This window comes from Anastrepha obliqua, chromosome 4 (genome assembly GCF_027943255.1).
Source record: "Anastrepha obliqua isolate idAnaObli1 chromosome 4, idAnaObli1_1.0, whole genome shotgun sequence".
In the NCBI taxonomy this organism is placed as follows: Eukaryota; Metazoa; Arthropoda; class Insecta; order Diptera; family Tephritidae; genus Anastrepha; species Anastrepha obliqua.
In genome coordinates, this window is record NC_072895.1 from 91,897,418 (window position 1) to 91,923,470 (window position 26,053).

At 36.4% G+C, this 26,053-nt stretch overlaps 1 protein-coding gene across 1 annotated transcript in view; it reads right to left on the reverse strand.

Moving 5' to 3' along the window:
* Positions 1-7,669: 7,669 nt before the first annotated feature.
* LOC129245955 (uncharacterized) overlaps positions 7,670-26,053 on the reverse strand; it is a 54,990-nt gene continuing 36,606 nt past the window's right edge. The window contains exon 3 of the mRNA XM_054884413.1: positions 7,670-8,080. Within this exon, the coding sequence (XP_054740388.1) occupies positions 8,031-8,080 (50 nt within the window). The 3' untranslated portion in view covers positions 7,670-8,030. The remainder of the gene's footprint in view (positions 8,081-26,053) is intronic.

The following is a 26,053-nucleotide window of genomic DNA, read 5'->3' on the forward strand; positions in this document are numbered from 1 at the left end:
GCATTCGACAGTAAATACTTCATTTTTGAAGAATGTGCAAATATGTGACACAATACCTAAATTTCGTGCTAGGTGACAGACATAAATGGGAATGTACCACAGGTGCTTAACCTTAAACAAAAAATTTAAGACAATGAAGAGTTCAGAAACAAATAATGTCAAGAGTAAAAAAGCAGAAGAGCTAAATTATTGTCGAGCATAAATATGACATCAATGGAAATAACTTTGCCGGCAGTGATAGACACGCATGAGGAAGATCGCGTGAGCTCTGGAGAAAGGCGCTCGATCACATATTCGGGTTGGCATAGAAGGAGTGGAAGAAGATGACCGACATGCATTTATGTCTATTTGGAATCCAAAGAAACAAGAAATAATTCTTATTTAGGATCTTATTTATTTGGAAAAAGGGGGTTTTAGGAATATTTTTAGGAATTTTCTTTCTCGCTTAAGAATTATTGGGCCACAGACATAGCAGACGAGTTACATTTAAAGTGTTTATATTCATTGAAATGATTAACCCGCCATTAAGTTAGGTTGGTTATAATGGTTGCCTAGAAAGCGGGTCCACTTTGTTTTTTTTCTTTGTCAGACAGACTAGCAAGTACAGCACTCAGACACAATTAAATCCATTGTACTGCACTCGGATTCCCTTTTTAATTTTCTTAAAATCTACTCGATCTCCGAAGAAATCTGAGTAGATCTTGTGGTGCCAAGGAGCCAAGGTGGTCGCTTCTTAACACATCAGTGACAAAAACCTGAAGTCTGATTCGAGCGAAGGCGCGACAGACGCACAGAAAGTGGTCCGCCGTCTCATACTCCTCTCCATATTCTGGGCAAAGTGCACTGTCTGAGATGCCCACCCTTTCCATGTGCTTTGCCCATAGAAAGTGGCCCGTCATCAGTCCAACCAGCCTCCTACAGTCCCTTCTGCTTGGTGTCAGAAGGAACTGCGACAGTCGGTCGGACATGACAGGTAACATCAGTTTTGCCCTTCTGCAGCCTCTCTCAGCCTGCCAAGTTCGCTTGTGGATTAGAGTAACCCGTTTGCTAACCGTGGCTTTGATGGCTGCAGAAGGGAGTGGCAGAACGGGCTCCGGGCCAAGAAAATTGGCTTCAGAGCTTATTCTGGCTAAAGAGTCACAGATCTCGTTACCCGCGATACCCATGTGTCCCGGGACCCATGTTAGCAGCAGACCATTATTTCTACCGACTCGACTACCCTTGAAGTGGTTGGAGCCACTTGGACGAAGAATTTTCATTCATTCTTTGTGATATCATTGCATTGTGAAGGAAGCAAATAGGATGAAAGGAGAAGATGGGGGAGGAGGAGAGGATTGAGTATTTGTGGATTACGAACGGTGACGCATTTGCGCTTATGTTAGCGGCTTTATGCCGCTAATGAAGTTCATCAGATTTTTTATATCAAGGCCCGGCGTAGGAAAGAAGTGAGAACCAAGATGCCTAAATCTTATACCCACGAGAGAGAACAGCTAAAGAGAAGATGCTAAGATGATTCAACCTCATCTTCCATACAGCTCGAAGAGTTCGAAGTAATTCCAAGTCTCCATCTTTGAGGTCTTGAATCAACCCTGAACTGTTGGCGTAGACCTTCTCTTCCACTTGGCCCCAAAGCAAAAAGTCACAAAGTGTTAAATCACAAGATCTCGGTGGCCAATTGTTATCACCTCTTCGAGAGATAACACGGTCTGGAAACTTTTCCCGTAAAAGATTGATGGTTTCGTTGCCTGTGTGGCAGGTAGCGCTATCTTGTTGAAAATAAGCCATAAAATCAGCCGTTAATCATAATAAAATCGCGATAGCGATAGATAACACCTGTGAAGAAAGTGGTTTCTGGTATAAAAGAAGGAAGTAGCATAACCAGCGAAAAGCATCAATACTTCAGCACAGTCTACACTTCGACACAAGGGCATCAAATTCTAAGTACTAAATAAGTACCATAGTGATACCGTAGGTCACGGAAGATGATTGTTAAACTAGCAGGCGCAGTTGATAAAATTGAATCAATTTTTGTGATTTCAGTTGGACAGCTGCAGTGGTTTGCATTCAAGTATTCTGGCGTGGGTCCTTGGATCTTCATAAAAGCTGGACACAGAGAAGATTCTGCACTTCTAATCAACTTTGCTGCCTATGGCTTTTGCAGTAATCAACCTACCAAAGTGCCTTCCTATGTCACTACAGAACTTTGCTTGTAGACTGGATATTCTCCTTAGATCAAGGCAATAATAAAATACCGCAAGATGTTATTTAAATTTTCATTGATAGCCAGGCGGCGATAAAATCACTCATAAAGCAGTTGATAATCTCCAAGGTACCCATGCCGCACATCAGCGAGATGGCTGATGGGTTCCTGGCCATTGTCACATTTTGGGTAACTAAATGTAGGGCCAATGAACTAACGAGACTGGGCACCAAGTTGACTGATGAGTACCCAGACAAGGACCTTGGCATACCCTTAAGTAAAGAGCAGCGAACGAGAGATGGCATACCGAAAACACCTGCAGAATCGCCCGTCAATTATGGCCGACTCTCAATGCTAAACTCACAGCATCTCTGCTAAGCTAGGTAGGTAGGTAGGTGAAATGGTTGAAGTAGGACTCTGGCACTCCCCAAGTAGCATTACGAGTAAAGCGCAGTTTTGATACCCTTATGAGACCTCCAACAGGCAGATATCTACAGCCAGCCAAAGATGTTGATCTAATGGAGAGGATGGATGGGATTTAGGCTGGCGTGCTGCCCAGGCTGTCGAAGGAACGAGCACTCAGTGACCTTAATCGTCTAGTTGTGGAACTCGAACATTTACAGAGAAACTGTTCAACAGTCTCCCTTTTTGAAAAGTCCGTACAGCTTCTGGAATGGCAGTTAAATGAAAAACTTAGCTTTTCCACATGTTTGTCGATCGTTCAATGACCAGTAAAAACACAGCTACGAGTTTGTAAATGGAATAGCGTGGAGTCCCCAGGACTTTCTGATTCCTCCTTCTATTGTATTAGGGCCAAAGGGTTTTCGAAATAACACAGCCCTTTCCTAGGAAAAAAGTTGTGCAATTCCTCTTTAGCGACAATCAGGTGGATGCCGATGAGCGGGTAGGAGTTCTCTGAAACCAATTCAGTCCTCTCATCCAGCCAGCTCATCATCATCCCCTTCCTCAGGGAATTCCTCAATTTCATTTGCCTCTACGTTCCTATGTCCTCTAACCCAGATCAGAGACCTGCACACCCAATAGATTTAATCGCCTCCTTACAGAAGTTGATTAGTTTGGATCTGCATCGTGGTGTTGTCAGTGCCTTGATCGCAGCTTGACTATCGGAGAAAATGTTAATATCTCCCTTGCATCCACGTTCCCTAAGCATTTTGCATACCTGTAGGACCGCAAAAACTATCTACCTCAGCTGCATCATCACGGCAGATGGAGGAGCAGATGAAGATGGTCTCTAACACCATCATTCAGAGGCTACTATCCTTCATCAACAAATGCCTCCGCATCATCTGCAGAATATTCTGGCGAAACACCATCAGTAACGACGCACTGTGCAGATTAACGAACGAGGAACCCATCCTTAGGCAAATCAAACGCAGAAAATGGCGATGGATAGGTCACACATTGAGAAAACTACCAGATAGCATCACGAGAGTGGCAATGGACTGGAACCCGCAAGGGAGCAGAGGTCGCGCTCGACCAAAAAACAGTTGGAGAAGGTCAATGCTGCGCGAACTAGCAGATGCCGACATCTCGTGGGACGGTGCAAAAACAACAGCACAGAACCGTCTACGATAGAAGAGTCTTATCGAGGAGCTATGCTCCCGAGAGGAGTGAACAAAGAGAGAGCAAAAAATAAAAAAATTTAGCAGATTATAATAAAACAAAAATTATTTCAACAATTAAAGGGTGTTTTTTTTAGAGGTTAGGTTTTCAAGATGAAATAAAACGTATATAATTTAATGTTATGGCCAAGAATTTAGCTTTATTATAAAGATAAGGGTTTGCCATTATGTTTTAAAAATGATTTCGGGCAAGTGGCCGCCGCGGCTAGCTCGAATAAATTCCAGCCGAGAGGCCCAATTTTCGACCACTTTTTGCAGCAATTGGGGCCGTATGTCAGCAATAACGCGCCGAATATTCTCTTCCAAGACGTCAATCGTCTCGGGCTTATCTGCGTAGACAAGCGACTTCACATAGCCCCACAAGAAATAGTCCAGCGGTGTTATATCGCACGATCTTGGAGGCCACGCCACAGGTCCACGGCGCGAGATAATGCGCTCACCAAAAGTTTCCTTCAATAAATCGATTGTTGCGTTGGCTGTATGGCATGTAGCGCCGTCTTGTTGGAACCAAAGGTCGTCCACATCAACATCGTCCAATTCAGGCATGAAAAAATCATTCATCATGGCTCTATAGCGCTCTCCATTGACTGTAACATTATGGCCGGCTTCATTTTTAAAGAAATATGGACCAATGATTCCCTCTGCCCATAGAGCACACCAAACAGTGACTTTTTGAGGATGTAACGGCGTCTCACCAATGGCTTGTGGATTATGTTCACTCCAAATGCGACAATTTTGCTTATTGACATACCCATTCAACCAAAAGTGAGCTTCATCGCTGAACAAAATTTTCTTGCGATGCGTCGCGCGAGCCGAACCATTATTTTCGTAATAAATTTGCACGATTTGCAAACGTTGTTCAGGTGTAAGTCTATTCATTATGAAATGGCAAACCAAACTGAGCATAAATCAAGTGACAGCTGTCAAAAAGACCATCTACGAAAAAAGTAGTGCCAACTTGAAAACCTAACCTCTAAAAAAAACACCCTATATCTGCTTTGTATTATCATTTCAAGTTCTCAGGTTCTTAGAAAAACACCCATTATATTTGTGGGTACTGGTACAAACCAACTAACTTTGTTTATATAATTTGTTTACGTTGAAAAAATTTGTGTTTTGATTCAGTGAACTTTTTCGAGATCCCGTAATTGATAATCCCGAAATTTTGAGATTGAAAATTAATCTTAATATTAACAACCCTGACTGTCACTGAAATTTTGTCACTTAGACAAATTAGTCGAGAAAGCGTCGCCAACCAGAAAAACGAAAAACATCGCTAGTAACGCCAAGCCACACCAAACCAAAGCTTAACGCACACTCGCACAAATCCGTCCATGCATATGGAAGACGATAATTCCACAGACATCTTGTCGCAAGCTCCAGACGCGGCGCGCTTAGACTATATTTTACGCTAAATTTGAAATGTTTTATTGCTCTACGGCTTTTATTTCTTGCGATTTCTTTGTTGTTGTTTTCTTTATTAATATTTTGTCTTCCCAAGCTTTTGTTTGGGTTTTGTTTTTGTACGAGCGTTATGCGCGCTTACTTAAATCCATACAAATACATAAGTAAAGTATTACAAAGAAGAAAAAAATACAAAGAAAAAAAAACGAAGAAAAAAATACTAAAGGAAAAAATGCAAAACAAAAAATAATAACAATAAAAGAAAAGCAACAACACAACATGCTTTTCGCGTTTTCATTCTCTGTTGTCCTTTTGTGTTTATTTGCATTAAAGAAGTTAAGCGCTTTAAGCCGCTTATTAAATTACAAACATCCATACATTAAAATGAGGGGAAAAGGAGGGCGAGACAACAGCGAGCGACTTATGGCACCATTTGCATCACAAGCAAACAATCAACGGCACTTTCGTAAATACATTTGCGTGTGCCTATGAATATATGAATGTGTGTAAGTATGTATGTAAAATGTTTAGATTAGCACACACGCCTCCCAAATGTCTGCTAAGCTGTACCAGCGTGGCTTCACGCTTTTGTTGACACGGCTATAATTTTTATGGCTGTGTATTTTTTTGTTTTTGTTTTTTTTTTTGGGTTTTGTATACATCCACATATTTGCATAATTTTCGGTAAAATATCTTTTGTCTTTTCTTTACACACGAATACGCTTTAAGTTGACATATTTATTTCTGTTTATATTTATCTTTCGAAAATTGGCTATTGTTATCAATATTGACTTAAACTTTTGTGGATATTTAGTACCTTCGTAAATGGCAAACGAGTTGTGTTGAGAAATCAAAAGAGGATGCGGCTTTGAAGTCAACAGCAAGACATGGCATTAGTCTAAAACTTCTGTAAATATGCAAGCTTAGCAATTAGAGCCTCTGCGACAATTGTGGAAGCATCTACAGGGTGGTCCATCTAGCGTTTGGCATTTAAGTTAAAGGTTTTATCAACTGTGAGGGCTACAGACGGAGAGGTATTAGAAATTTTGCTTATGATTAGACATTTACAAAATGATACGTTGTTTGTTTGACTAAGGTCGGGAAATATTGAAAACATGCGTTTGGTTGCAAATGAGCATTTTTTACAGGAAAATCATATTGCATTGTTTGGGGAAAAAAATCCATTATTGTTGCACTGGGCGATTCTACCGCTACTAACACGCCGGTCAACTTCAATTATTTCTGTGATTTTATCGATATTTTCATTAACATCAAAAATACCTAAACGGAATCGAAGAAACCAAATTTCCACGTAATTAGCTGTTATAGTATCGGCACTATAAAATCATTCACAATTTCTGCGGCGAATTTTTTCCCAAACTAATACAAAGTGGCAAATTAATCATCCATTGTTTAATATTTTGTATTATTTTTTTTAATTTCTTTTTAATTTTTTTTTAATTTCTTTTTAATTTTTTTTTAATTTCTTTTTAATTTTTTTTTTAATTTCTTTTTAATTTTTTTTTTTAATTTATTTTTGTTTTTATTTTTTTTAATTTTTTGTTTTAATTTCTTGTTTTTCTTTTTAATTTTTTTCTAATTTATTTTTAATTTTTTTTTTTAATTTCTTTTTTAATTTTTTTTATTTTTTTTTTTAATATATTTTCTTTTTTTAATTTACTTTTTTTTACTTTTTTAATAATTTTTTTTTCCTTTTTTTAATTTATTGTTTGTTTTTTAATAAATTTATTATTATTATTTTTTTTTTTTTTGATAAATTCATTTCTTCTAATTAATTTTTATTTTTTTAATTTTTTTTAACTTCCTTATTTTTTAATGTATTCTGTTTATTTTTTAAGTTTTTAATTTTTTTCTTATTTTTTACTATATTATTATTATTTTTTGGCGGCCGCCGTAGCCGAATGGGTTGGTGCGTGACCACCATTCGTAATTCACAGAGAGAACGTATATTCGAATCTCGGCGAAAAAACCAAAATTAAGAAAAAATTTTTCTAATAGCGGTCACCCCTCGGCAGGCAATGGCAAACCTCCGAGTGTATTTCTGCCATGAAAAAGCTCCTCATAAAAATATCTGCCGTTCGGAGTCGGCTTGAAACAGTAGGTCCCTTTATTTGTGGAACATCAAGACGCACACCACCCAAAAAGGGTGTACGCGCCAATTATATATATGTATATATTAATTTCTTTTTTTTTATTAATTTTTTTTATTTGTTTTTTAGTTTTTTTTAATTTTTTTTTTTTAGTTTTTTTTAATTTTTTTTTTTAATTTTTTGTTTATTTTTTTTTTGTTTTGTTATTTATATCATTTTATTTATTTTTCTTATATTTAATTTATTCTTTTTATTGTATTTTTTTTACTTAATTTTTTTATTTTATTTTTTTTAACTTTTTCTAGATTTTGTTTAACCTTTTTACTAAATAAAAAATATTATCTTTAGTGATAGTTATATATTGCAGTTGTCTAGTTCCCAAGCGTCAAATATGATTGACGTACGACGCCATATTGCAAAAAATTATGAATCTTCTTATAGGGTGCTACCTTTTAGTTCTTGTGAATGGCGTGGTATCAACTGATTTGGCACAATTTAAACCCAAGCAATATCGGCTGCGATCTTTTGTTAGATTTTGCAGTACTTTGACCGGTGATGTGACTTTTCCTTGTTCTCTAAATTAAAAATGCCACTCAAAGGACCCCATCGGCGACATTTTTTTTTTTACTTTTTTCTTAATTTTTTTAATTTGTATTTTTTACGCGCATTAAATCACTTACCGGGCACAACGCCAAAATATAGTAAATATTGTAAACGCTTACCTGCAATGAGAAAAAATAGAAATATTAGACTCGTTACAAAAATTGTAAATACAAAAATTTCAAGTATGTTGACTTATATAAATAAAAGTATGTAGTAAATCTATTCACCCATTCATTGCGATCCAAAAATATGCAAATTACATAATTTTAGAATTTTCAGTGATAGCTATGCTACTTGTAAGGCGCATTCATCAAAGGTGGTGGCACTTGACCAACAACAATATTTTGACCGTTTGATGGTCAAAGAAATGTATTGGCTTTTTATTTTTGTTTTCAGTATTTTTTTTTTTTTTTTTGATCCATTTGTAAAAATAAAATTTTCTTTGGCCATACAAGGTTCATTCAAGAAGCTGTCAGCCTTCAAAAAATGGTCTTCACATGGACAATGGGCACAGATATGGACACCGAATTTCTCCTCCAATTTACGGTATATGCCTTGATATTTTCCCACAAATGGAGAGATCTGCAGTTGTATGCCTCGTTCGAACGGCAGATTGTTTTTTTATGAGGAGCCTTTTCATGGCAGAAATACACTCGGAGGTTTGCAATTGCCTGCTGAGCGGCGTTAGCTTTTGAAAAAAACGGTTTCAGTCACTCGGGGTTTCATACCCGGCGATTCGATAATTAATTAATTACTATGTTTTTTTAACTTTGCTTTCAGTTTTGATTCTTAGTGATTTAGTTGCTCATTACTTTAATATTTTCGTGCATTGAATTCAATCAATTTTTAAAATTAAATCCCATTGCGCATTTTGACAAACTGAATTCACACGACATTTGACCGAAGAAGTGCATACCTATGTAAGACCCCATCTCCCATTAAATTTAGTGCATCGTTCGAAATTCCTTTGAAAATACTTTTTCCCACAATAAAGTCGCGCACAGCGCATCGCCCCTCACCCATCACCCATCAGCCATCATCAACAGCGAATGGCCAATTAAAACCTGATTTACAAGAACAAGAGTTCCTGCCAAACCCATCCAAGAAGTTATTTAATGTATTTTGACATTAGCAAGTGTTTGTGTCGGTTTTGGTGTCACTTTGCGATGTCATTTGCCACCGCTGCCCCATTGATGTTGTTATTGCCGCTTTAATTGTGTTGTAACTCTTTTGGCTTTTTTTCCCTCTTATTTTTTTTTGTGTGTTTTTTACAAGAAATTTATTTTGCTGGTGCTGTTGGTGGTTACCATGCAGCCTTTATGGCTTGGCATTTTAATAACGTCGTAACAACGACTATTGGCGAATGCTCGTAATATTAAACTGTCGGGCTGGCGTCGTTGCCGGCCATAGCGACACATTGCAACCGCTGTAGCAGCTTTGGCTGGTCGAGCTGACTGGCTAGCTGACAGGCTGACTAGCCGGCCAACGAGCCATTGAGCCGCAAAGACAGGCAATCAACATTTCATTGCTGCCTTTGTTGTTGTTTTTCACTGCTGCAACTGATACTCTTGTAAATTGCAAAATTTTTCATATCCCCTTGACGCTCTTTCTCCTTTAACTTTCCCCTTGGTTTTGCGTTTGCTGTGTTTGTGCGTATGCTTGACTTGCAATTTCGCTTTGAAAGACAACGAGTGGCATGCTTGTGTGGCATGTACACTTGTACATACAAGCAATATGCAGCATGTGGAAGAAATTCGGTATGAAAATAACTCCATTGCCTCGTCAAGCGGTGGCAGGCATTGCTTTTTGTATGAATATGTATGTATGTATGTATGTATGTATGTATGTATGTATATATGTATGCATGTATGTATGTGTGTATGCATGTATGTATGTTTAAATATCTACTTGTATAGTTGAATGCGTGTGTGGCATGCAGCACGAGTAACTCCGCCGACCAACCGTTCGACCGCACGCCCGCTCAGCAAACTTCCAAACGCATACACTCAAGAAGTATTGCCTGTCTGTCTCCCTATACACACGCACACAGGCGTCAGCCAAAGTGAGCAGTGCGCGCAATTTATGCATTCAGTTCTTTCAATCTTACTTCCGAGGCGCTCCATCGATTCGCCTTCCATTCCACTGCTGCTGCACGTCGTGCTGCATCATTTGAATTATGTATCTTCATTACCGTCTGCGGTGTGTTGGTGGCGACAACGCTGATTACTGTCAATGATGTTGATGCTGATGTTGAGATGCTGTTGATAATAGTATGCATTGCTGATGTTGTTGTTGTTATTGTTATTCTTATTTTTATTGCTGCCTAAGTGCCCGATCGGTTGGCATTCCAATTCGCTGCATACCGTCTCGCGCTTTACCTATCATTCGATGCGCCCTGCCATATGTAGCTCCCAGCGCCAAAGATAAGCAATCCAAAGTTGTATCAAACTGGCGCTGGCACTGCACTTGACTTTTTGCTTCTTGCTAGATCGCAGTTGCACTCCAACGTATCTCAGCAATGTTTCCCACATGTATTTGCTTGCAACATTTTTCCACAAATAAATCGAATAATTTCAAGTCGCAGACGAATGCTGCCGCACTCAGGTGCAGATGCACATACACTAAACCTCGATGGTTTATAATAAATAGTAATGGAAGTGTAATAAGAATTTAAGAGATACCACGACAATGGCAACTTCCATTGGCGTGGAAAACGTCGTGAAGTGTATGCAACTTGAGTAGGCATTTCATTAGACGCCTCAGGAATTCGAAAATAGCTTTTACTAAAGTTGTATGGCCACGCGATCAGTTATCTGGGAACAGAAGCGGTGAAACTCTATACCGAGCAAGCGGAAAACCAGGCGAAGGTAAAATATTTTTAGAGGTATTCGCCATGGCTGCGTGGAAAGGCAGGAAAGGAAAGGCAGAAGTAGGCGAAGTAGTTACGACACCCACAAGCGATAATTCGTTAGATGCCATAAAAAAACACATAAAAAACGAAAGAATGAAAGTTGAATTCAGGAAAATGTGAAAAAATTTGATAGTCTCTTTAGTACTGAATAAGCAGAAGTGCGAATTGTTCAAGGAAATATTTATTAATAACTGCAGGGTATAGGGCAGCTGCCAGTTCAGCATAATTTGATGATGACCTAACAAAGTGGCAAATACAACTTAAAAATATAGCACAGAACGCTTAAAAACTGACGAAAATTGCATAAAAAAAAATTTATGAAAATAAAAAAATTACAAAAATAAAACAACTGGATAGAAATAAAAAATAAATTTATACAAATAAAAGACAAAATTAAATAAAAATAAAACAAACTTACTTATACGCAAAAAAACAACTTAAGAATATAAAAAATTACTTAACAATCACTGAAAAATAAAAAAAATATTAAAAAAATACAAAAAATAAATAAAAAAATTAATTAAAAATTAACAAACAAAAAAAAATTCAAAATTAACAAAAAAATATAAAAATAAAACCGACATTTATTAAAAGGCACAAAAATTACTCGATTTGATATAAAATAATTGTGAAAAGCTGAAACAAAGTTTTACATTAAATTAGCAAAAACAAAATTACATAGAAATAAAAAAAAATACTTACAAATAAAAAATATAACAAAAACATATCACCTAAAAATAAAAACCCATTAAATGAGAATAAAAAACAAAATTACGCAGAAATAAAAAAATTACTTCCAAATAAAAAATATTATCAAAAAAATATCACCTAAAAATACAAAACCATTAAATGAAAATAAAAAACAAAATTACATACGTAGAAAAAAAATATATATATAAAACTAAAAAACTATAAAAAAAATTAAAAAACAAAATTACATAGAAATAAAAGCATTACTTACAAATAAAAAACAATCACCTAAAAATAAAAAATTTCACTTGCAAATAAAAAGAAAGTCGCATAAATATTAGAAAAATTACAAGAAAATAAAAAAAAAATGCACAGAAATAAAAAATATTCTACAGAATTAAAAAAATGCATACAAATAAAAATATATCACCTAAAAATAAAAAATATCACTTGCAAATAAAAAATAAATTTTCATAAATATTGATATAATTACATGAACATAAAAACACATTGCACAAAAATAAAAAATTATACAGAATTAAAAATATATGTAAATATAAAAAATCCATCAACTAAAAATACAAAAATATCACTGGAAAATAAAAGACAATTAAATAAAAATAAAAAACAGAATAATATATTAACAAAATTGCATAAGTTAAAGTTACATGCGTTAAAACTAAAAATTATCACTTAAAAGTAAAAAACAATCAAATAAACATAAAAACAGTACATAAAAATAAAAACAAAGAAAAATTAAAAACAAAAACACAATTCAAAAACAGTCAAATCAAAATAATAAAAATATTAAAAAACGCTCATAAAAATAGCAAAAACAAAACACAAAAATTTTTTTTTTAAATGCTCATAAAAAAGCAATTAAATAAAAAATGAAATATTTAAAAATAAAACACTTAAAAATGAAAAACAATAACCCAAAAATAAAAAAATCACTTCAAAATAAAAGAATTAAATGAAAATCTCGTAAATATTACACAAATTCCGTAAAATTACAAAAAAATACATAAAAATAATAAAAATATAATAATTGCGTAAAAATAAAAATAAATCCCCTAAAAATTAAAAAAAAATTACTTAAAAATTAAAAATCAGTTCAATAAACGTAAAAAACAATCGCTTAAAAATAAAATCTTTCATTTATATTAAAAATAAAAAAATAAATAAAAATAAAAAAATAAATGTAAATAAAAAAAGTCTCATGAATATTAAAAAATTGTACAATATAAAAATAAACAAAAATTAGATAAAAATAAATCATATAAAAATTAAAAAATATCACTTTAAACTTAAAAAAAAACAAATTAAATAAAAATAAAAAATAAAGTATCTTATAAAAAAACTGCATATATAAAACTACATAAAAAAAATTAAAATTTTTATACTTCAAAATCACAGTTCATTAAAAGAACCCTCTACCTACACGATTTTCCCGCCGTTGCCACCAAAATTGTTGACAGCAACATTTTGTACCTACTACAGTAAAATCTACAGCGGTAAGGAGACCGATTTAATTATTCAAAAATCAGTTATATTTAATTAGTCGATATCTCCATAAAACTGAATATGCAACGTATAAATTCGCCAATAAATCATTCCCTATTAAACAAATCAACCAACAGGTGAGCATTAAGCGCTTGCATTAATCATACGGCAATTTAAAACTTGTCAGTAAAGGCAGTAATTTATCTTGTGAGTAGCTGATATGAATTTTAAAAAGCCAGTCACGCTTGACGCCCACTGGCGAATTAAAATATAATAGTTGTGGAATGGGAAACAATTGAGAATATTTTAATATATTGAAAAAATATAAGTGGAGCGAATGTTGACGCTGGTATATATTATAATTTAAATTTAATTGGAACAAATAAAGATTTAAAACTTAGCATCGTCTGAAAAATGCTATAAAACTAGAGTAGTGATGATTTGTTAGCCCTAGGCGCATTGCCTTTTGATTAGGCGAAAGCCAACGGCAATGAATTAACGAAGTTTATTCTCAAAGGTTGAATTTATGATCCGGTTAGTTAGGTTTCTTTTCTGAAGAAGAGGTGCAGCAGAATAAATTATTTATTTTTTTTAATTTAATTCTTTTTTTACAAAAAATTAGTTTGAATTACAACAAAAGCCAGGTAACTTAAAGCTTCAAACTTTAATACAAATTTTAAAGAATTCCAAAAATAACATCAAAATTTCAAACCTTTCAGTCAGAATTTAAAACAAAAATTCGAATAAGCAGTTTAAAAACTATTGCGCATTGTACAATAAAAAATGAAAAAATAAAAATTAAAAAAATTAAAAAATAAAAATTAAAATTAAAAAAATTAAAAAATAAAAATGTATTGAAAAATAATAATAAATACAATAAAACAAATTAATAAAAAAACATAACACAAATTCGAGTTTTTAAAAGTAATTTAATTCGATCAGTTTAAAAATCTATTGAGCATTGTAATAAAGTAAGAAATAAAAATTGAAAAAAAATAAAAAATTTAAAACAAAATGAAAAAAAAACATTTTATTGAAAAATACTAATAAATGCAATAAACAATTTTATTTAAAAAAATTAAATAAAATTTTGTTTATATTTCCAAAAACAAAAATGTATCAGCATTTTTGGAAAAATTCGAGTGGCCCAAAAATTGCGTTGAATTTTGAAAATTTTTTTTGGTTTTTTTTTTCGCTGGGGGTCCTTGAAAATATTCAAAAACTAAATTGGATGTTTAATTTTGCACCATCTTTTTTGTACTGATGGTTATACGAAGAATGTAGCTGTAGATCACTGGGTTACATTCGTCAAATGTGGATTATTTCATAAACTTCGAGTGTGATCATACTTCAATATGATCGATTGGAGCAAATTGGAATTGACCGAGACGACAGGCATTCCGTTCTCCACGCAAGATCCAATTACTAGGTTGATGTAAGAGAATGGTCTTCATTTGCCTCTGATGTACAACGGATGAACCACATTTTAGATAAGAATTAACACGAGAACATCCAGATATACAGCCAACTTGTATCGCAACGAAATTTTATCGGCTAAAATTTTTATAAAGAAATAGTCTTTATTTTTGCAAAAAAAAAATTATTTTCGAAACGAAAACAGGGCATACCATACTTTAAGATTCAACGACTATAAATGCCGAAGATATGACGATAAATTTGTAAAGGAGACGAATACGTTCGATCAAATAAAAATCGGAATCGCCGTGCGAAAATATTTTAGATTCAGGAGCGTACGGCGAACGTGTTTGTTTTTCGCTTGTGAGGAGGTGCGGTATTTTTAAAATATTTATACGGGCAAAAATAGATCAAAATAAATAAATATTTTAAAGTTATTTGAGGATTAATTCAAAATTTTCTCTAACTTTTTTTCTTTAACTTATGACGATTCTCTTTGACTTAATCATAATCTAGCAGAACACAGGAATAAAAAGCGTCTACTGAGGCGAAGAAACAAAAATTTACATATCTCTTTCACTCCTCGAAGGAGCAAAGAAGGATTCTTCAACGTATCCGATTTTGTGTACAGCATCCAAAGAGCTGCCAGGTGAGTTTGAGTCGTTCCGGGTAGAACTTCACCAGGTATTTTTCGGCCGATCACGGCCTCTGCTCTCTTAGGGATTCCAGTTCAAGGCCATTCTCGTAATGCTGTGTGGTGGTTTCCTCACAGCATATCCTATCCATCTCCATTTCCTTAGCCGTAATATGAGCTCCTCGTCCGCTTGCCTCCGCAGTTCTTCATTTCTTACTGTATTCGGCCAGTATACTTTACTAATTATCCATTTGTTGATGGAGGACTGTAACTTTTGTGCTATAGCTTTGGAAGCGAACTAAGCTTCGCAGCCATAAAGTATAGACTAATAAAATATATGTATGAAAAATTAAAATCTCAAAAAGATATTGCATTTGTATAATTAATGTTGGTTACTTTAAAAGGAGATACTCATAAATTGCATGAACAATTATCGATAACATTAACGCGACACTCCTCCACAGCATTCCAATGTTGCTGTAACTGAATAATAATTATAGTAATTTAATGCAAATTACATTACAAATAACATTTTTCTAGCCATGCAGCAATGGCAATAAAAAGTTATCGATGTCGAGGGTGAGCCACCAACAGCAACACCTTCGATTTCCTTATATGCAAGGCATTAAAATTTATATTTTTCAATTTGCGACAAGCGTAAAAAATCGGTAGCGAATATGAGTTATAGTGGGAGTTTATGCTAATAAAGAATGCATAAGAAAAAATACCACCACAATAATGTAAACATTTATCACTTGCTAGAATTTTGCTGGGCTTTACATTTTGAAATTTTTGAAGAAAATTTTGAAGAAAAAAATAGGAAAACGCATCCCTTTTGAAAAAAAAAAACAAAAATGGTGAATCTCAAATCACCTATTAGCTTTTTTTGTCTGCATCTTCACCTACGCACTCCTTAAGTGGCAACAAACGCGCGCCAACCAATTAACGATAGGTCATGAAACTAGTTAAGGCAGAGAAGGCAAACACAGACAGTGGGCAGAGGTTGAGTGCAAAGCAGCAGTGATACATAACAACATTAAAAGTGTGGAATTGTGGAATGGACGACAGCAATGTGATTACAAATACTGCACCAACAACAAAAGCGACAAATCACTAGCTCTACGCACCAACAAACAGTAAATCCATCAACGGCACAGCATGTCAGGCAAAACAAACAGAATTTATATGCATACACATCTACATATGTATGCGTGAGTAGGCGTCGGGTGTAGCCTACTAGTAAAGGCGGGTGGAGTAATACACAGTATGCATTAAGAAAACTAACATAGTTACAAAGTCAGAATAACAACAAATAAGTGAACGAGTACGAGGCAACAGTACTTGGCGACTGACTGGTTCGAAGTAATTGAATGTGTGTTGGTGGCAAAGCAACGAACGATCGAACGAAGTCAAAGGAGTGAGTAATGGTTGTTCGCCCATCGTATGCTCAGGCATGCAGTGGCAATAACAAGAACAAGAAAAACAAAACGACCTTACTCGCATATAGGTATGCAGCTAAAAAGGCCAGAGAGCAGAAAATTCAACCATACAGAGTATAACAACAGCTTCAGCAATCGGTACTACAATAATTTAAAGAACACTAAAGGCCAAACAGCAAACAGCTATGAAAATCGGTGAAAACAACAAGGCAAAAACAAAACAAATCATTTTGATGGCAACAAATCTGCTGCTGCTGTGCTAAGTTTTTCCTGTTTGGTTTTTTTCCTTAACTTATTGTTCTTTTCTTTATTTATGTTTACATACCAATTTCCACTTTCCGCACTTGAATTTTTAGTTCAAATATACAAATTGGACACGGATTTATATGCGCGCAGACAGTTGGTTGCTGTTGTTGTTGATTTCTTTTTTTTTTTCTTGACGTTTCTTCCTTTTTTAACCCGCCTGCCACTCTTCCCTATTGTTTGTTGTTGTTTACCTGCGGCAAACAAGGTACAACGTCATCGTTATGCGCAGTCTGCATTTGAGTATTGTATTGTGTAATATTTACATACATACATACGTATGCATGTGCATATGTACATATATAACATGCAAATAAAGAAATGTACATATACAGACATTTGAACTACTAAAATTTATTTGTCCGCCCGTGCACCTGCTGAGCTCTCCAAACGACTCTTTGACAACTTCAGAAGTGACTGTGGATTTACTGTTAAGAGGATTCTAATGCCTACAAAACAATTTTGTTTGGATGATCACACTCTATTACACGCATGTAAAGAGGTTAAAAACCTCAATGCAAGGGCCTTTTTATTGAACGAAAAAGAAATAATTTCCAATTGGAGCAAACCCGACCAGTGATTTCGTCCATAAAAAGTGAGAGTCCATCGGAAACGCGTGTAAATGCAAACTACTGATAAAAGCAATTGAAGTAAGCCCTGTGATGATGTTAAAATATGTATTTGTCATGTAGACAGAGTTTTTTAAGTTCGAGTTTTCATGCAAAATCAAATGTGATTATTTCGTAAGAGAATTCATTATAAAGGCCGATCATGCCACTGGACCAAAATCGACACCATACCATGACTTGTTCACAGCGTGGAGTGGAACTTAACTATTGTAGATATAAGGCCGCATCACGGAAGGAGATTTTCTTCACGGATGCACCCGGATTACAGAACATTTCCATTTGCTCTCGAGTGGAATCGAACTTAGGTTGGTAAATTGTTAATTTGCTCAGGAGCTGTTAAAAGAGACGTCATCTAACTGTGACAGCTGTCAGAACAAAACAGAATATGCTTTAGATTGACTCGAATTTGAACTTTGATCCTATAAAAATGTAATAAAATAAAAAATATCTACTCGAATCTCACGTCTCAACTGTGATACCAACTAAATTAAAGTTTTTCTATAGCTAATTTTGTTTTTATAAATCTAAATGAGCCCAATCAGCGAAAATGCGACTCAGCCGATGGTCATTTTACTTCAATTCTTGCACGAGTTGTATTTTATAGGCACGTAAGCTAAAATACTTACGGAAAATTTTCCATGTAGTCGAAGGACAAAGGCCAACAGCCTGAGAACAGCGACTAATCGACATTTCGGCGTTTTCTTCCAGACCAGTCGTGAATTGGCGGAAAAATTTAACTGCATTCATAACACGATTCTCAATCACCTTCTTTCAATGGGATTTACCGAAAAATTGGGAGCCTGAGTGTCTCACGAGCTCAACCAAAAAAACAAAGAAAGTCGCCTTCAAATTGCTTCTCAGCATCTCGTCTGCCATCGAGCAACACGCGGTCATAAACGGTGCTTTTTGTAACGAATCGCCACGTGAGATGAGAAATGGTGTTTATACATCAATATGAAACAAAGAAAGGAGTGGTTGGATCCAAAAGATACGATAAAGCCGAGAGTCAAGCCGGATCTTGATCCAACGAAGATCATGCATGATATGCGTTTGGTGAGACTGGGAGGGCATGGTGCACTGGGAAACGCCCGAAAAGAATGCACGGTCAAATACATCACGACAACGCCAGGCGCCATGTTGCTCAAGTCGTCAAAGCCGCACCCCAGAACTCGAATGGGAGGTCCTTCAGCATCCGCCGTATTCTCCGGACCTTGCACCGACCGAGTACCATCTTTTCCGCTCCCTGTCAAACCATATGAAGGGCGTTACCTTCGATAACAAAGAGGTCCTTAAAAACTTCTTTGCCACCAGACCAGGCGAATTTTGGAGGGACGGCATCAACAAGAGGTTGTAAACAGCAGCAGCGAATATGTTATTGATTAACTTTTTGATATAATTATTATTTTTTGTTTAAATAAAAGACTTCGGTAAAAACATAACAGAATTCCAATAAAACTCTGTTAGCTGTGTTTGAAGGTAGGGCTACCAAATTTTATGTTGAATGAAACCTTGTTAGGTGGAAAATAATGTGTTCGAGCATTAAACGAGACAGGCAAAGGTCCCAACAAAACAAAAACAAAAAAAAGAGAAAATGCAGACATAGTGGCTAAGTGTAAAAAAGCCAAAAGGTTGACGAAAAAAGGGCGAGAAACACACAAAAGTATTGACTGAAACTGATGGGACAAAATGGATAAACACAAATACACAACACACACACACATACACATGTATGTATCTTTACGCATACACACATGCATGCTTGTATACAAATAAAACCTGATAGGGCCTCATGGAGCAGGTTAATCGGACAAGCAAGGCAGGAAGCCACAGATGCCATGAGCTAAATAACAAAACAAACACAATAACAATAACAATAACGAACAACAAAGGATAAGAAAGGAAATAAGAGCCCAAAAAAGCAACCACAACACAATAAGTACAATTACAAGCCCATCACACCTTTTGCACTTCGCCCAATGTTAAATAGAACAGGAGTAATCGGTTGCTGATGAGAGTTAAGGCATCTAATTGAAGAGGTCGAATTCAAGCAAGCCAAAGTTAAAAAAAAAAACACTAAAGCAGCAATCACGAAAAATGAAACCAGTAAACCCAAAAATATAACTCTGCTATATTCGGATACAAAACGTAGAAACAAGGGCAGCACCAGTTGCAATAGGAGCAGCAAACATTAAAAAGTCAAAAACAAAACAAAAAAACATAAACAACAGTGAAGCCATTAAGACTGGGACCTTTAAGCCAACTACACCGCCTTAGTGTTACCATGCTTTAGTTTCGAGTCGTAAATGAGGCTCAACCAAACGACCCAACGAAATACGAGACGCCGCAGGCCTGTGCGGAATTGAATTTGAAACTTCGGTAAGCACAAAATTGAAAGCAAAATACAAAGAGTAAAAAATAAAACAATAAAATGTACTGCACAGTGGAACTGTATTGCAAGTTTTAGGATTTATTGAATAGAATAATGAATGGAAGAATTAATAGAATAAAGAGAATAATACTAAAATCTTAATTATACGAGGCGCAGTCCAAAATAAACAAGACTGAGCTAAAAGAGAAACGACAGGAGCTTTGTTGTAATAACTTCCAGTTTATTTAATCAAAATAGTCCTCCTTGGCCTCGATACACTGTTTTGCGCGATCTAAAAGCTTTGCAAAAGACTGTTTCAGATCATTGGCCGAGATGCCCTTCAAGATGTCGGTATAAGCATTTTGGATGGCCTCAACGGAAGCAAAATGTTTTCCCTTCATGGTCAAATGCAATTCTTCGAATAGGTATAAGTCACAGGGAGCCATATCAGGCGAAAATGGTGAGTGATTTATGGTTAAAATGTGATTTCTAGTCAAAAAATCAGTCAAAAGAGTGGATCGATGGGATGGTGCATTATCATGCAATAAGCGCCAGCTTCCTCTTTCGCGATATTCAGAGCGAATTTGACAAATGCGATGCAAGAAACGTTTCAAAACGCCAAAATCGAAAATTGCATTGACGGTTTGGCTCGTTGGCTCAAACTCCTTGTGGACAATTCCCTTTGAATCGTAAAAACAAATGAGCATCTACTTGAGTTTTAACTTCTCCAAACGCGACTTTTCGGGTGGTGGCTCGTCCGGCGTGGATGGTGCTCATCCATTCGGCTCTTTGACGTTTAGCTTCAGGTTTATGTTGGCAGCACCATGTTTCATCACCAGTTACAATATTGTAAAGGAAGTTCTCGCCTTTTCTAGCCTCTTTAATGAGATCTTTCGAATGTTGAATTCTGAGCAATTTTGGGTCCTCAGTTAACTTGTGCGGTATGAAGCGTGTACAGACCTTCCGTAAGTCCAAATGGTCACTTAAAATGCAATAAACCGATGTTTTGGAGATATTCAACTCCAATTCCATGAATTTCAACGATGATTTCGGTTCATTTTTGATAAATTTACGAACAATATCGATGAAGTTTTCGGTGATTACTAATTTTGGGCGACCCGTATGTTCATTGTCATTTATGTCCTGACAACCATCTCTGAAACGTGTAAACCACTCATGAGCTCTGGCACGAGATAGACAATCATCGCCATAAACTCTTTCCATCAATTCAAATGTTTCGGTTAACGTTTTATTGATTTTAAAATAAAATTTGATATTAGCTCTTTGTTCAAAACTCCTTTTTGTACCGATGACACAAACATACTGACACTTTAGACGCAATAATTTCGCTTCCACTGAACCGAATGTCACCAAGCTTTCACTGGAAGTCAGCTAGGGATATAATTTTCAATGCACAAACTCATTATTTTAGACTTCACCTTGTACGAGGTGTGACTATAGAATACAGAGACTGACGTTGCTAGAGAAATGCCAACGACTGTCAGCTGTTTTGTGTGATCGACCTGCAAAATAACACTACGGAAGTTAGCGCATTTAGTGAACAAAATAAACTACTCCAATTTATATAACCGGTTTGAATTGCAAGCGCTAAACTATAAGCGACCTGATTAATAGTACAGTAAAGTAAAAGCAAAAACTATTGTTAATGGGGCCTCGAAAAGTACTTAAGAAAATGCAACTAAACGTAAAACTGCCAGATAAAAAAATGTTGCAACTTTAAGAAAAAATAAAATATAGCCGAGTTCGAGGTCGCATACAAAAGAATACAGCTAGTATAGCCAGAGCTTTAGTTCGCATTAGTACTATTTTTTGCGTTCAATCAAGGTGTTAACTGTAATAACAGAGCAAGAAACTTGGTAAAGCCGCAACTGAAACTTATGACTGAATGAAAGAAATGCATGGCAATTAATATTATATTTATTGCAGTTGTACGAATTTTTAGGTGGTTTAAGATGACCGAGAAGACCGTTTCACAGATGACCGAGAAGACGTTCATTCACATCCGAGTCGCTCTTCCGCTTTTCAATAACGGGTGACAATATATTCCGTCTTGCGTCTTCACTGGATTCCTGGAGCTCTAATTATGCATTATTCAACATTACTACCGAAACTCCGTAATAGAAAACGTCCCGAATTGCTGTCGTTGCGAAAAGTAATGAGTTCTCCATCAAGCCATTACTCCAGCTTATTCCGTATTTTCTGTCAAGAACAGAACAGAATCCCAGTATTAGACAACCCACCTTATTTTTTTTTATTTCCTAAGGGGAAATCCCGTGGCGGGCGCCATAGCCGAATGGGTTGGTGCGTGACTACCATTCGGGAGTGTGTAGGTTCGAATGTCCGTGTATGAACACTGAGGAACACTGGGTTGCTGTACTTGGCTGGTAAGAACTTGGCTTTAAGGACAATGTGAAATGGACCGGGGCATTGCCTTTATGGAGATGTCATCATTTTTTCTTTCACAATTGGGATGATCCTTACTCTTTTATAGAGTTTATGAAGAACCTGAAGTTAGTAATGTTGACTGGAAGGTTTACTTCCAAGAACCCAGTGAAGCAGCACAATACCAAAAATGCAATCTGACTTTCACGTAGAAGGGCGAGCTGGACATCAATCATCTTCGCGTCACATTTCAACGTCATCTTGAGAACGTGTAAACGCATACGCAATAAAAACTCTTTGCCATACACATCTTTTCTTTTTCTGCCAGTTTCTTCAAGGCGAATGCAGCTATTCCTTTCACAGCTTCTACGGACATGCATCTTCTTCCTCTTAATGCTGATTTCACCTTAAAAAATAAATAAATAATTGGCGCGTACAGGGTTTGATTGAAAAGTAATGAGCCTTCCCGCGCGGAGCGTCTGCCAAGCGATCAACCGAATCGGCTGGTGGGGGAAAATGATCGTTGGACCCCCGTCCACTAAAAAACGGCCCCAGTTCGCTGGCAACAGCGGTGCAGTCAACATCGCTCCGCGCGTGAAAGCTGTTTTAAAAGTGTGGTAGGATTTTGCAGTGGCGAAAATGCAGCGATCGTTGGAGCAACGTTACTCGATCAAATTTTGCGTAAAGCTAAACAAAACAAGTACCGAAACCATTGGGCTACTCAAGGAGGTTTACGGGGACCAATCTCTGTCCAGTGTCCAGGTAAAACGGTGGCACAAGTCGTTCAAGGAAGGCCGGGAGGACCCGGATTCGGCCCAACCTCGTCAACAATTGGACCCTTCATCACGACAAAGCGACGGCGCACACCGCCTTCCTCTGCGCATTGGCCAAGATGGGGGTTCCGGTGCTTCCCCACTCTCCCTACAGCCCAGACCTGTCCCCTCCGAACTTCTTTTTGTTCCCGCGCCTGAAAAGAAAGCTGAAGGAGAGGCGTTTCGTCTCCATCGAGGCGCTCCAAAAAACTATGACAGCCGAATTGAACGCCAGTCCGGCGGATGAGTTTAAAAAATGTTTCCTGCAGTGGAAGGACCGCTACCAGCGGTGTAATGACGCTCAAGGGTCCTATTTTGAAGAATATTAGTTGTATAAGCCAAAAGGTTTAATAAAACTGCTTAAAAAAAATAAGGCTCATTAGTTTTCAAGCAAACTCTGTACACTTCTGTTAGCTGTTTGGCCGAGCTCCTCATTCTATTTGTGGTGTGCGTCTTGACGTTGCTCCACAAATGGAGGAGCGAACAGTTTCAAACCGATTCCGAACGGCAAATGATTTTTTTAAGGAGCCTTTTCATGGCAGAAATACACTCGGATGTATGCTATAAAAAACTTTTTCTATCATTTTGCTGTTTCATATACGGATATTTGAACCTACGCACTCCCGAATGGTAGTCACGCACATACACATTCGGCTACGGCGGCCGCCGGGTGCTTTAGATAACCTAGAGCTAAATCAGTATTTACATCTAGACCAACCCGACCTTCGAAGCCAATAAGGATGTCGGGAGTTCTATGCGTCCAAGAACTGTCACGTCAGCAGCATTCCCTAAAACAACAACAGCAGCACATCCTACTTAAATGTTGTATAACTAAATTTCTAAAGTTTAAAAAAATTAGTAACTTATATACCTGAAATCTATATGAACTCCTCCCACTGTAAATTGGTCCATAAAAAAGAGCAAAATTTCAAAACATGCCTCGAATGCACTGAGCGGGGCCAGAGGAAAAATACAATCGTGGGATGGGGAAAAATTGAAATCTAAAACCGAAAACGCTTTTGGCATTAACAAGGGATAAAAAAAACTCGATGGGCACCAGTGAATGCGTAAAGGTGAGCGGCGTTGAAAATAAAGAGAAAACACAACGAAAAGAAATATGCGGAAAGAAAAACAAAAAAAAAAATGTGTAGCAACAAAATAAAAACCAGCGCAGAATAAAACTTGAAACTCAAAATACATGCAACAAAATAAACCATAACAACACCAACAGCAACAATGGAAAACAAATAGCAGTAGCACCAGCAACAATGGCAACAGCAACCACAAAAGAGGCAACAAAATGAGCAACAGCCAAAACAGACCCGCCTGCCAACAACAACAAAGCTGCCAAAGTCAAGCCCAAATCCAAAAACCTAAAACTAAAGACAAAGCCAAAGCTTTTACAAAAAAAAAAAAACAAAAAAACACAAAACAGACAAAAATCATACACGTACCACAATGTATTGAAGAAGGGACGCAACAGCAGCTGCAACAAAAGACAATACAACAGCAACAGCAATGTAACTAAACAAAAACAAAAACAAAAACAAAGTGAAATAACAATGTTGCGGTGTTGTCGATTTTTTCGGCATTCAATTTTACTTCTTTGCATCCTTTCTGTTGCAGGTTTCGTTGTTGTAATTCTATACAAAATACTTTGAAAGTGTTCTGGGTTTTTTCATTCCGATTTTTCTCCTTTTTTCGCTTTTGCAAGTCAAAAAAGGGTTTCATTTAAAATGCAGCGCATGTTTTGAAGGCGGACTCTGTCGACAAGATACAAACCTTCTTCGCTGCCAACAGAAGAACAAAGAATTTGCAATTGCGCAACATGCATGCTAATGCTATAATGCCACAGTATGAGCCCGAAATATATTGGCAAACAAACAAGCAAGCGTAACAAAGCGCTGTGGCAGGTAAAGCGGCGCTGCACATCCTTTTTGTGCGCAACGTCACGACCGATTCGAAACAAGCCTTGTTAGCAATGTGAGCCAACATACAAAAAACTCCCAAGCTGACCACCAACAAACACCACACATACATGCAAGTATGTAAATACAAATATAGTCACACAAGCATACAGAAATAAATATAAAAGAATACAAATAAAGCAGAAAAAATATCAAAGAAACAAGCAGCAAAAACAAAATAACCAGAGTGGCAAAAACCAAACCATTCGATGTTATCGAATTTCCTAAAAAAAAAATGTAGAAAAGTTTAGAACTGGAAAGCATATACTTTGCAGCGGTTGGTGTAGAAATTGGACCGGCATTAGCCAGTTGGCAAGACAACTTAAGAGCGTCGAAGTGATATTGCCATGTTTTTTTTGAATTCTGAGCATTTACGAGTATTAAACATTTATTCGAGGTATTATCTACCGCTCGATTCGATGCGGTACCTGCTGGTGATAGCAGAGGAAGTGGAAGGCCTCCTCTGCGTTGGAAAGATCAGGCGGAGAAGGGCTTGGCTTCACGTGGCTTGGCTTCCAACTGGCGCCGGAAGAAACCACTGGCGCGCTTTGTTAGACTCGGCCAAAATTGCTTAAGGGGTTACATGGGTTTCGTGAATTCAAAAAAAACGATTTTTTTGGCTTATTAATTTCTACAACATCTCAGGAATATTATCCGTAATTTGTAAGTCGATCGGAATAATAGTTTCGGAGATACAGCCTTTGGAAGGTGTGCGCTCCAAGCCGCTTTTATTCTTACTCAAAACTTTAAACGCGTTTTCCTCGGAACCGTGTTTTCAAAGTCGGTTGTGGAAAACTACTCAACCGATCTTGATGAAATTTTACACAGGTGATCGAGATACAATTTACTCGTGCTTGGACGAAGGATTTTTTCTTCAATTACAACTTTTAAAAAAAAAAAATAATGTCAAGCAAATTTGACCGAAATTTTCATTTTTTTTTTTTTTTGAAAAATGTCTGCCAGAAATCCAATTTTTACTTTTTTTTCTTTACTTCGTTCAAGCACGAGTTTATGGTC